The sequence below is a fragment of the Phyllostomus hastatus genome, unplaced genomic scaffold, assembly GCF_019186645.2.
Source record: "Phyllostomus hastatus isolate PE091 unplaced genomic scaffold, TTU_PhHast_1.1 phas_contig_80, whole genome shotgun sequence".
NCBI classification, from domain to species: domain Eukaryota; kingdom Metazoa; phylum Chordata; class Mammalia; order Chiroptera; family Phyllostomidae; genus Phyllostomus; species Phyllostomus hastatus.
Genome location: NW_025333960.1, coordinates 15,341,903 through 15,354,981, shown reverse-complemented (window position 1 = coordinate 15,354,981; position 13,079 = coordinate 15,341,903). Strand labels below are relative to the sequence as shown.

Genomic DNA, 13,079 nt, shown 5'->3' with positions numbered 1-13,079 from the left:
ACATGAGAGCTTAAAGGCATTCCCACAGCTACTAGTGGAAAAACATGATGGTATCCTTATTTTACTGAGAAGTGTCCAAAAGAACTAGAAGAAATAACATGGTTTATTTAGTTGTTAATATAAAAGTTAAATAACTAATTAAATTTTTTGATGTATGGTTATGATTTCTCACCCAAAATTTTATTTCCCAAGTTAAATACAATGATAACAGAAAGTAGGAGAAGTGTAAGAAGTCTGAAAGAAGAAATTCAAAAGCTGGATGATCTTTACCAACAAAAGGTTAAGGTAAGAACGTTGCCACAGTTTATATAGGTTAGCCAAAGCTGTGTCTTGATTGATTGACTTGGTATTAGTTCTGACAGCAAACTGAAATATTTAAGCTATATCCTACAACTTGTGTTTTAGTTTTGTCTTCCAGAATTTACTGTGTGGAGCTTTTCTATTTTTTTTAAATGACTGTCTGGACTCCAGCTGTTTCACCATAGAATATGTTTACTCTTTCACTAATTTTTTATGCCTGCATATGTGATTTAGTATCCTTATGTTTTAAACATAATTTTTTCTACCTTTTTATGGAGATTTAGTCTTAAGTACTTCTAAAGTTTATACCCCAATAAGACCTTTTGTATGTAATTGCATAAAAGTGTCATTACAAACTGACTATCCTGGCCAAATTCTAAAGGTCATTTACATGAAATCTAGAATATGGGTAAAATAATAAGATTCATTCCCCACCACCTCTCTTTCTGGCCAGCATTTACTTACGGTAGTACTCAGATGACTCTGTTCATTACCACTTATGCAGTTTATGTGAAAATTTTAACCACCAATACTTTTTACTTAGTTACACCAACAAGGTATCAGGAATTGAAACTTTTCTCTTGACCTATACAACGTATACATTTTATAAGCAGTGTGAAATCTGTAGAAAATACACCACAATAATGTGATCTACATGTGAAATATGAGGCATTTGATAATCATTTTTGTTTTTTCATATGTTCTCTATGACAACACTTGAATTTTTTCTTTAAAGCACTTAAGTGAAAGTAAAAGACTTTTTTATATTTCATCTTGAGAAACCTAAGAATTGATGAATTTGGGCTACTTTGGCTGTTCATAATTAATATATGTGTAAAATAATGGTTGTGTGAAAATTACCCACATTTTGACTTATTAAAAAGTATCTTTAATGTCATGGAAAAATTTAAATCGGAGTATCATAAAATTTCTTTCAGTACAAACTTGAAAACACTGCTGAATAAATTTTAAACAGGTCTGTTGAGAAGTTCACATTTATGTTTATAGTATAAGATTCCCAAAAGAGTATTTTAATTGAATATGTCTTACATGTAAAGTAGTAAGCATCGTGAGAATACAAATGATGATGCAACCTGATTTTTCAAATGCTTACATAAATTTTTTTAAATCCACCTGAAGTATATAGGAGGTGAATATCAAAATATATAACCATGACTCTATTCTGATAGGAAGCTGAAGAAGAGGACAATAAATGTGCCAGTGAGCTGGAGTCCTTGGAGAAGCACAAGCACATGCTGGAGAGTGCTGTTAATGAGGGCCTCAGTGAAGCTACGAACGAATTAGATTCTATTCAGCGGGAGTAAGTTCATCTCACCAAGATTTATAATGTTTATTTTCAGTTTATTTGACATTCTGTAGAACTAGATCTATGTTTATTTGCTTTAATATGTGTTGTAGAGCTCTTTGGTTGTTGAGGAAGTGGTGAATAGAACTTAAACAGAATAGCTTGTAACATGAAGATACTTTCCCCAGACAAATACATTCTGCTGGTATACATATATGTATACAAATACATATAGCTATACATATGTCTACATATGTATATGTGTAGACAAATACATTCTGCTGCTGTTATAGCTATTGCCCCTTCATTTTTAGATGTAATTAGTAATTGGGTTTTTAATCCCTGAAAACAACATAAAATTTTAAATCAATTCAAATAACTTTGGCTATTTGTTAGCAAATTTTAGTAAAGTCTCACTAAGCTTTAATAAACTCCACTAAGCTCATATTTTTAAGATATAGTTCTTAGAAATTAGGTGTATATAAACTATAATTTTACTATAGATTACAGAGTTAGTCTGCTATAACACAACATGTATCTTCATAATATTCACTCCATAATTGTAACCAAGTAAACAGGCCTGTCCATGTAGCACCTTGGTGAATGACCCAACAATTAACTCTGGAAGGAACAGGTTTTTTTTTACAATATTTTGACCTTGCAAGCACTCAGAGTACTAATGCTTGGAGCCCTTCTTTCTCACAAGACCCAACACTTCCATTGTTTCCCAAAAGGCTATAAGCCAAAAGCTCAAAAAGTTCCCCATTTTCTAATTTTAAGCTAGCTGTGCAGTCTCACAGCAGCTTTTTTCTTCAGGATCTGGGGTATGTTGTCATTAGCCTCCACGTTATAGTCCAAGGAATACATATGCCGTGGTGCACTGGATTATGGTGAAGTCCAGGAAGGCACAAGTTTCAAGAGTCCAGATAGAGTCTGGGTGTGCAAGGCAGCAGGTCAGTGTTTCGCAAGGCAGGATCCTTAGTGGCTTTGGAGTTTGCTGGAGCAGGCATGCTTAAAACAGCATGCCAGCTTTCTTACTAGCCCATGGTGGCCAGCTTCTACAGCCTGCACGGCTCCTATCTTATTACTGGCCGCATGGTTGTACCCTTACTGTAAGCTTTTTGTTTTTCTCATGGCTCCTCTTTCTGTATTGGCAGCATGGCTTCTTTACACTCCTTCATCATGGCTTTCCTTGTGACTCCTCACCCTTAGTTTTAAATCCTGACCCAGAGCCTTCTGCATGACCTTATTTTTGACTTTTCCCACAGTGAGCTACATTTGCCAGCTTCCCTGTATAGTTTACATTCTTCCCGCTGCCATTCCCAGTCAGGGCAAGAGTGACTTAGTGATCCAGAAAGACTACCCCTCTGGCTATACCATGAGTAAGGATATATCGTGAAAGTCATGCTCACCTTGCCCTGAGGCAGTAGCACAGCTATTACTTTGCCTCTTATGAAAAATATCATCTGTTCCCCTCATCCCCCAACCAAGAGCTATGGGGGCTTTGGGGAACCATCAGTCTATACTTTGTTTCAATTCCGACCCTTTCTTACTTTGGGGACTATATATATATATATGGCTTCTGTATATATCATTTTAATATTCTAATATTTATCTTCACATTATAAATAAATATTTGTATTTTTCTTTAACATGGTTTCTCTTTTTGCATTCTATAATTTAATTTTTGTCCATATCTCATCGACCTCTTTCTCTTTTGGAACAGAGGGTTTGAAGTGGTACCTGATTTTTTTTAATATATATTTTATTGATTATGCTATTACAATTGTATCATTCCCCTCCTTCATTCCCCACCACCCTGCACACCTTCTCCCAACCACATTCCCCCCCCTTTAGTTCATGTCCATGTGTCATAAGTTCTTTAGCTTCTACATTTCCCATACTATTCTTGCCCTCCCCCTGTCTATTTTCTACCTACCATCTATGCTACTTATTCTCTGTACCTTTTGCCCCTCTCCTCCCACTCCCCTGTTGCTAATCCTCTATGTGATCTCCATTTCTGTGATTCTGTTCCTGTTCTAGTTGTTTGCTTAGTTTGCTTTTGTTTTTGTTTTGGGTGTGGTTGTTAACAACTGTGAGTTTGCTGTCATTTTACTATACATGTTTTTTATCTTCTTTTTCTTAGATAAGTCCTTTTAACATTTCATATAATAAGAGCTTGGTGATGATGAACTCCTTTAACTTGACCTTATCTGAGAAGCACTTTATCTGCCCTTCCATCTAAATTGAAGCTTTGCTGGAGCAATCTGGGATGTAGGTCCTTGCCTTTCATGACTTGGAATACTTCCTTCCAGCCCCTTCTTGCCTGCAAGGTCTCTTTTGAGAAATCAGCTGAGAGTCTGATGGGAACTCCTTTGTAGGTTACTGTCTCCTTATCTCTTGCTGGCTGCTTCTAGGATTCTCTCCTTCATTTTAATCTTGGGAAATGTAATTATGATGTGCCTTGGTGTGTACCTCCTTGGATCCAACTTCTTTGGGAATCTCTGAGCTTCCTGGACTTCCTGGAAGTCTATTCCTTTGCCAGATTGGGGAAGTTCTCCTTTATTATTTGTTCAAATAAGTTTTCCACTGGTTGCTCTTCCTCTTCCCCTTCTGGTACCCCTATAATTCGGATGTTGGAACATTTAAAGATGTCCTGGAGGTTCCTAAGCCTCTTCTCATTTTTTTGAATTCTTATTTCTTCATTCTTTTCTGTTTGAGTTTTCTTTCTTCTTTCTGGTCCACTCCATTGATTTGAGTCCCAGTTTCCTTCCCATCACTATTGGTTCCCTGTACATTTTCCTTCATTTCACTTAGCATAGCCTTCATTTTTTTCATCTAATTTGTGACCAAATTCAACCAATACTGTGAGCATCCTGATCACCAGTGCTTTGAACTGTGCATCTGATAGGTTGGCTACCTCTTCATCACTTGATTGTGTCTTTTCTGGAGCTTTGATCTGTTGTTCCGTTTGGGCCTTTTTTTTTTTTTTTTTTTTGTCTTGTCATGCCTGTTATGTATGAGGGGCGGAGCCTGACGTGTTCACCAGGGCAAGACAGCTCAGTTATTGGGTTGTGGCGCTGTATGTGGGGGCGGGGTCCGAGAGGGAACAATGGCACTTGCTCTGCTCTCTGTTGGATTTCAGTCCCTTCTGCCCTTCTCCCAAAGTAAACTGGGCCTTTCTGGTGCTGATTCCCATGTGGGTGGGCTTGTGTATGTTCTAGGAACCTGTGGGTCTCTTCAGCGAACTCTCATGTGAGGCTGGGTGTCTCTCCCGATACCTCAACTCCTGCAGGTGTTTTTAGTCGGTGTTCCAAGGCCTTATTTCCCCGCACTGGGGCCCTGGGTTGCATGGTCTGTCTCGCTCCCCAGTTTTGCCTGGTTTCTCTGATCTCGAATGTGGGACCATCTGGTCAGCCAGCCGCCTTGCACGCCATGCCCCACTTCACAATCGCCACCTTTCTGGGTCTGCCGGTTGCCACCTGGGCGCCCAGGGTCCTCCCGCTGAGGACTTGCATGCCTGGAGTTAGATGCTGCCTTGCGTGCCAGGTGCCACCACTTTTTTTGCCACAACCCCTCTCTGCCTGGCTGCCAACTCCACCCCTCCTACTGGTCTGGATGAATGTGTCTATTTTAACTCCTTGGTTGTTGGACTTCTATACAGTTCAATTTTCTGTCAGTTCTGGTTGTTACTTTGTTTCTAAATGGTTGTCCTTATTTTGGTTGTGGGAGGAGGCACAGTGTGCCTACCTACGCCTCCATCTTGGGCGGAAGTGGGTCTTTATAATCTTATAAAGCACAATGGATGAAGGTCTTAAATTTTCGGAGTTACCTTCTGCTGGCCATAGCCATTGTTCTACCTATGCCTGAGTTCAGTAGTTCCTAACAAAGTAAGCACGTGAAGCAGAGCAGAGGATGGCCTTTGTGTGTGCGGGGCGGGGGGGGGGGGGGGGCCTTGCAGAGTTGAGGTCACTTGGCTGTCCCCAGGCAGTGGCGTGTTTGGTGTCCAAGGGCTGACCTTTGGACATGTTGGCATTGTCATATTCTGGAGACAGGAAGGTTAGAAAGCACAGTTGAAACCCTGTGTCCAAGGCAGGGACCAATTCATTTCAATGTCCCACATTAGGAAAAGAGTGGCTTTTTTTGGAAAAGGAAACCAGTTTTAAAGTGAAGCCCACAGACCGCACCAACATTTCACCAACCAACCACTTAGTTCAATCAAACTGTTGAGTCTTAGGAGGTGGAGCTGCAGGTGGGCTTCTTAAGTGAGTTCTATATTGCAACTGATTACTTAGGTAATGAGATCATAGGCTTATTACGCCTTATGAAAACAGAAGGAAGAACACACATGTTAATTTATACAATTTGCAGTCATGAACCAGTTTTTTGAGACTGCGAGTCTTTGGGGAAGACATTTAATTGCAAGGCCCTTGATAGCATGACATTTAACAGTGGCAAATTGACAGATCTTTTTTGTCTGTAAATTGAGCATTTTTGATGATGTCAAAAACCCAATTTTAACTTTTAAATGAAAAACTTTGAAGATAGCTGCACTAGTTTAATGTCCAACACTGAGCTTTATGATTTTTTTGAATTATTATTTTTCTTCCTAAGATTACCCTTATTATCATTAAAGGGACTGCATTAAGTCCAGTTTTAATATTTCCTGTTCTTTTGTATAAACACACCAAGAGCAGCAATTGATTACATATGACTTTTAAGTCTGCTTTGCTGGAATTTACACAGGGAACCTTTAGATTGACTTTTTAGTCCACCCTTCAGGGCACAGAAGTTGAGCCACATATCTGCCATTTGGCCTTGCCTCTACCACCTGCTTTTTTCAAGTCCTTAAGTCTTCCATTGTGCCTTAAGGTTTCTTCTAGCCATTTTTTCAGAAAAGCAACCTTCAACCTTCGTTTCTTTCCTGGAAAGACTGCCAGGAACCACACAACCAGTCAAGGTGGTATTAGGCTTTTTCTTGTTGGCTTTTACTAGCTTCAAAGTCAATTACAGTTCCTTGGGGGTTTTTTTCCCCCCAGAATACATCCTGAAAGTCACACACACCTTGCCCGGAGGCAGTAGCACAGCTATTATTTTGCCTTTGTTATGAAAATATCTCAAGCCATATCATCTGTTCCCCCCACCCTTCCAACCAAGGGCTATGGGGGCTTTGGAGGCCTCTCAGTCTACACCCTGCTTCACTATGAAAAAACATCTGCAATAAAAACCACAGGGCTTATGGGAAAATTATGATCGGGGCCCAACTTTCCAAAACTTGGTCAGTTACACATAAACAAAGACTGGAACCTAATGAAAATGTTAGCACAATTGTAAACATGTTAAATATTTTTAAGAAATACCTAAATACCACAAGAAGTAGTATACTCTACCTTAAAAAGACCTAAATTTTATATGGGGAAGTGGGCTTTCAAAGGGTTGCACCTTGTGAATTAACGGGAAGAGGTAGAAGGAGGGTTATCTGAAACTAAATAGAAAATTGTAGTATCAGATATAGATGCATGTGGCTCATCACGTATTTAAGGAACTGTAGGAGCTAGTGCCCCTGTCAGGTGTGTGCGTGTATGTTTTATATATTTCTTTGCATTTGGATTCAGCTGAATGCAGTGCTCTGCATTCACATAATGTTTCTCAAGGAGGAAATTGGTATAAGCAAATGCAAAATTTGCATTATGCTCTAATTGCTACCTAATATATCCAATTGCAACAAATACATGTTTCCAACAAGCACTATAGCAGAAGTAACTGGACGCTGTTACTTTTTTTAGAAGTTCTTTACTATCAAATTATACACTGTCAAGTTTTCCCTTTTTGTTTCCCTTATTAAAACTTAAATAGGAAACATTTTAGACACAGTGCCATAAATGTAACTAAAAATAGTGACATTCCTTATAGAAATTTTTTTGCCTTTGTGTGTATATAATTCTCTAGTTCAACCTGTATAAAGTCAGTATGTTTATTAGCTAATTTACAGGTTCTCTAAGTGTCAAGTGACCTCCAAATAACTTTTAAAAATCTTACTGTAATGTTGGAAGTATTACCCTTAAGAAAATCACAGATCACAACTGTAATAGCATAATCAATAAAATATATTTTTCAAAAAAAAAAAGAAAATCACAGATCTTCATTTTCTTATTTGTAGCCTAGCGATAGAAAATTTGGTTGAAGGGGTTTTTTGGCCTGCAGTTTTTGTTTTGAATTTGAATTTGAATTTGAATGCCATCGAACAAGACTCCTGCTCTCCCATTCAAGTGTATTTCATTTCTCACCCCAAAACACATTCATAAAGAGAAATTTTTACTATAAATGATATTATGCATGATAATCGTAGAAAAAGATTAGATCAAGAAGTTTACAATCCTTTGGAGACTCGGGTAAAACCATTTGCTTCCAAGCTTTGTATGTTAAAGAATGAAGTTTTGCTGTTTTGTTGCTTACAAAGGATATTTGAAAAAGTTTTTATTTCTGTTTAGTGATTGAAAGCTGCACCTTTGTGAATTAATCATACATATAACACGCAGCACATATCCCTATCACAGCCTGGTTTTGTTGATATGAAAAGGGGAAGTGAACTAACTAGAAGGGGTATATACTAAATTTTTTTACTAGGCAACTCAAACAAGAGTTTTTATCCTACAGATACCAACTAGTTGTACAGACCACAACTGAAGAAAGACGAAAAGTGGGAAATAATTTGCAGTGTCTTTTAGAGATGGTTGCTACCCATGTAGGGTCTGTGGAGGTAAGTGTATGAAGGTCTTTTCTACATTCTAAGAAAGTTTTTAAAGTTTTTATATATTTCTCTTTTGTTTCTACAAAAAAATAAATGATAAGCTTTATTTCTATGGGAATTATGATCTAGTGTAAATTTATCAGAAGAATCCTGTCTAGCAGTGGTGTGAGGGGACACTTGCGCATCTTATAAGTAACCTGTTTTGTTCACATAAACAACGATTATTGCATCAACATCATAGAATGTGGTGCCAAACCTCATTCTACGCACTGTAAACATTTTAGTACATTTAAGATTTCATTCAGATGAAAGTACATGTTATGACAACCACTTTTCCATTCTGTTAATTTCATATAAACATAGAATCAAGTATTTCTGAAACATAATGCTTACCTCATCCTCACCTTTCACATAAATTGAAAGTTTAACAATAAAACTTTTCTTCCAACCATCTGTACAGAATACAAAAGCTAAGGTAATTGCTATACTCCATAATTCCTAGGTAATTTATTAGGTAATATATTTCCAATTGGGAATGGTTTAAGAAAAGAAGGTTCATTATGTTACATTAATAGACTTCCGTATATTGAGAGCAGAGCATATGATATCCTACTTTTCCTCATCTCTCCTGAATGACATTGATCTGCTGCTTTCTTGTTTGCCAGTGCTCTTCATTGCTTACTAGTTAAAATTAAGAAAAGCATCCTACATACATCAGAAAACCAGGATTCTACCCATTCTTCTAATTCAGCAATTTAGTGGCTCTATAACCTTTAGTGAATCCTTTTTCAGCCACAGACCAGAAAATGATTTGAGCGATTGATTACTTTCTCCTTCTCCCATGTATGCTGTGTAATAGTTTTAGTCTACTGTTGGTTTTTAAGAGAAATATTCATTCATAATACACTGTTGTTGGCTTAGATTGAGAAAGTCTGCTTGTGTGTATCATTTGACTTCTTTTGGTCTGTCTTCTGTAAAAATGAAAGGATTATTCTAAATAATTGCCAATATTCTTTGTACCTCTATTGTAGATAACTATTAGTCTGACCTTAGTGTTGTTAAGCTAGTAGTGATTTATCACTATGGATTTATGTGAAAGGTACCCACAACTATTAAAGTTTCAATCAGTTAACACAAAATTATATCTGAAAGTCTAATGATAGATTATTATTACTTTTTAATTACTCTATAGTTTAATGTTGTTAAGAAGATCAGACTGAGTTCATTTCCTGAGCACCTACTTTGCACTATGCAAAATTCACAATTAGCCAGTAAAGTATAGAAGGAGCATAGAAAATTAAGCAATTATCATTAAAACCTAATATGGAGAAAGTTTATGAGTGATGAAATTGTACTGAAGAAAACAGGAATTTGGATCTAATGGTGTCTTCAGATGTTGTATTTCCCATGGGTCAGTGTGTTTCTTTGAGCAGTTCCTAGTGGAGCCATGATGTTCTCAGCCAGGAGACAGCAAACTACAGTCTGCAGGCCAAATTGTGCCCACAGCCTAATTTTGTGAATAAAGTTTTACTGAAACACAACCATTTCATTTCACTTTCATACTACCTTGGCTGCTTTCCCGCTACAAGACCAGGGCTCAGCAGGTGCCACAAAGACCATCTGCTGTATTCAGGCCGCAAAGCCTAAAATAAAATACTTATTCAGAAAAAGGTTGCTGACTCCTATTCTGGGTTCCTACCTCCCTGAAGGGCACAGAATCTTTTTTTTTCTTTTGTCTGTTTAGATGTTCGAAAATTATTATAAAGGTATATTAATCACCACATTGTAGTATTTATACATACAAACTAGCCTGTCTTGCAAAGAATCCAGAAACAGCTGATTGAGCATAGGCAAGAAACTGATATATGAGAGGTAGTATTGTAGAATAGTGGAGAAAAAAATGAATTATTCAATTAAATTCAACTCTATTAAAATTAAGATCTCTATATAGGGAGTAGAAAGATAAACAATAAAATGGTAGAATTTTTTTTAAACAACTGGTAACAGATCTAGATACATATAATCTCTGAAAAATAAATATGAAAAGTGGGCCAAAGACTTGAAAGGGAATTTCATAAAGACCTAATGTGGCCAACAAACATATGAAAAGATATACCATTCCCACCCTCAATAAACTGGCAATAAATTAAACTTTAATAATACTACTTGCCACAAGAATTATAAACATGAGAGTTCTCATTTATGTTGCTGGGGTTGTAAATTGATATAACAATTTTAGGGAACAATTTGGCAATCCCTAATAAAGCCATGCAGTTTCACTCTAGGTATTAAATTAAATTTTTATGCTGCTAGAGTACTGTACTGGGTTAAACAATATACCCCAAAACTACCTATCTATCTGAAATCTCACAGTGTGACCTTATTTGGAAACAAAGTTTTTGTGGATGTACTTAGTTAGGATGCAGTCGTACTAGATTAGGGTAGACCTGAAATCCAGTGGCTGGTATCCTATAGAAAGTCCATGTGGAGATAGAGGCAGAAATACAGTGACGTAGCTACAAACTAAAGAGTACCAAGGGTAACTGGAAGAAGCTGGGAGAAGGCAAAGAAGGATTCTTCCCTAGAACTTTCAGAGAGAACATAGCCCCGTCAATACCTTGATTTCAGATTGCCAGCTTCCAGAACTGACAGCATAAACTTCGTTGTTGTAGGCCACCTAATTTTTGTGAAATAAATTGTGCTTTGCTATGTTATTAAATTTGAAATAGTGAAAAAACAAATAACCTAGTGTATTAGTTTCCTATTGTTGCCACAACAAATTATTGCTAATTGAATAGCTTAAAGCAACACAAATTTCTGATATTTCTGGTGGTCAGAAGTCTAAAATGGGACCTCTGGCTGCAGTCCTTCCAGAGGCCACCTGCAGTCCTTGGCTTGTGGCCTGTTCCTCCTAGCACAGCATCTCCTATCCTCTGACTTCTCTTCTGTCTGTAGATCTTTACTCTAATTGTCACACTGCTCATTCCCTCTTCCAAGGAGCCTTGTGATTATGTTGGACCTACCAGTGTAGCACAGAATAATCTCGTCTTGTGATCCTTAACTTATACCTGCAAAGTTTCTTTTGCAAGCATGTAAGATAACAAATTCACAAGTCCTGGGGATTAGGACATGGACATCTTTGGAGAGGCTGCTATTCAGCCTACCATGCTTGGGAATAAAAAAATTCATTAATGGTAAAGTGTATAAGTAAAGGGTATATTCATTCTATAGAATACTGTATAGCAGTACATGAATAAATGTAGTGGTATGTATTAACATGAATGAATCTTAAAATACTGGCTGAAGAAAAGTCAGAATGTTACCTTTAATATAATTCAATAAATATGAAGTTGAAACCATGTTCCACTAAACTATATCGTTTAGAGTACATACACCTGTGTCTGTGTGTGTGCGCGTAGTATATAAAGAAAAGAAAAGCATTTAGGAAAGTAGTTGCCTCTGGGGAGAAAAGAGAATATGATTTGGAAAGAGCACAAAGGATCCTACATGGTGGATACAAGAGCATTCCTTTTAATCCTTTTCTTACAAAGGGTGTACTCTTGTCTGTAAATTTATGTTTTTACATTAACAATTGCTAATTGTTTCCACTAGAAACACCTTGAGGAGCAGATTGCTAAAGTCGATAGAGAGTATGAAGACCATGCGTCTGAAGATCTCTTGGAAAATATTAGAGAGATTGGAGAAAAGTATAAGAAGAAAGCTGCTCTAATTAAGTCTTCTGATGAATGAAGATTAAAAGTTATCCACGCAAGAACTTTGTAAACAGTGTAAATTTTGAAATTCCTTTGTAGGTTTGAAAAATCTCTGACATTCTATACCTCTTCTTACAATGAAGTCTCATGAACACATCTTCCCATGCCTGTGAAATATTTTATAGCTTTTATATATCTAGTTCATTAACTTAAAGTATATATAACCTGACATTATGAAAATTTGCTGGTTTATTGTCTTTAGATGTGAGGACCAGTTATATTATATACCCGGAGTTAATAAAATGTTATCAATAAAGTGTTTTTTTCCTTGATTTTCTGCCTATTTTCAGATCATTAAAAAGGTATTTTGATCTAAACCAAGAGTCAGCAAACTGCCTGTGGGCCAAATCTGGTCACACCCATTCGTTGAAGTATTGTTTATGACTGCTTTCATACTATAATGGCAAGGTTTAGCATATGCAACAGAGACCATATGGCCTGCAAAGTCAAAAATGTGTATTATTCCGGCCCTTTATAAAAAACAAAAAACACAGCCAGTCCCTGGTATAAACTGTGCAGGGTTGGTACTGTTCAACTAAAAAATGTTCTTAATGACTCTACATCTGTATTTAACCCACTCCTTATTCAGAGCCAAGAAGCTAAAATTCTTTCTGGGTTTTTGTCATCTTTACTCTGAAATAAGCAGAAGAATATGGAATGTGAGAATCAGAAGGCAAAATATAACTTAGTTCAACCTCCTCATTTTAGAGATGAAAGTTCATTCCTAGAGAAGTTCTGGTTTATCTCAGGTCACAAATCTTGGTGGTCAAAGCCACACTGGAATTTATTGAGTCAATATGTAATCCTGAGGACAGCCACCAGACCCATGAAATATGAATGTGCTGGATGCTGAGGAAGTGTTACATTATGAGATTTTTAGGCATGTCTAAACTGTTAGGAAGCTCCTTAAATTTAACATCTGCCTTCAGTTGAACTCTATTCTTTAAAC

At 37.0% G+C, this 13,079-nt stretch overlaps 1 protein-coding gene across 1 annotated transcript in view; it reads left to right on the top strand.

Annotated features, from left to right (window-relative positions):
• Positions 1–12,386, top strand: part of NDC80 (NDC80 kinetochore complex component) — a 49,651-nt gene extending 37,265 nt beyond the window's left edge. The window contains exons 14-17 of the mRNA XM_045850129.1: positions 193–285; positions 1,491–1,621; positions 8,264–8,366; positions 11,970–12,386. Coding sequence (XP_045706085.1) covers positions 193–285; positions 1,491–1,621; positions 8,264–8,366; positions 11,970–12,107 — 465 coding nt within the window. The 3' untranslated portion in view covers positions 12,108–12,386. The remainder of the gene's footprint in view (positions 1–192; positions 286–1,490; positions 1,622–8,263; positions 8,367–11,969) is intronic.
• The last annotated feature ends 693 nt before the right edge of the window (positions 12,387–13,079 follow it).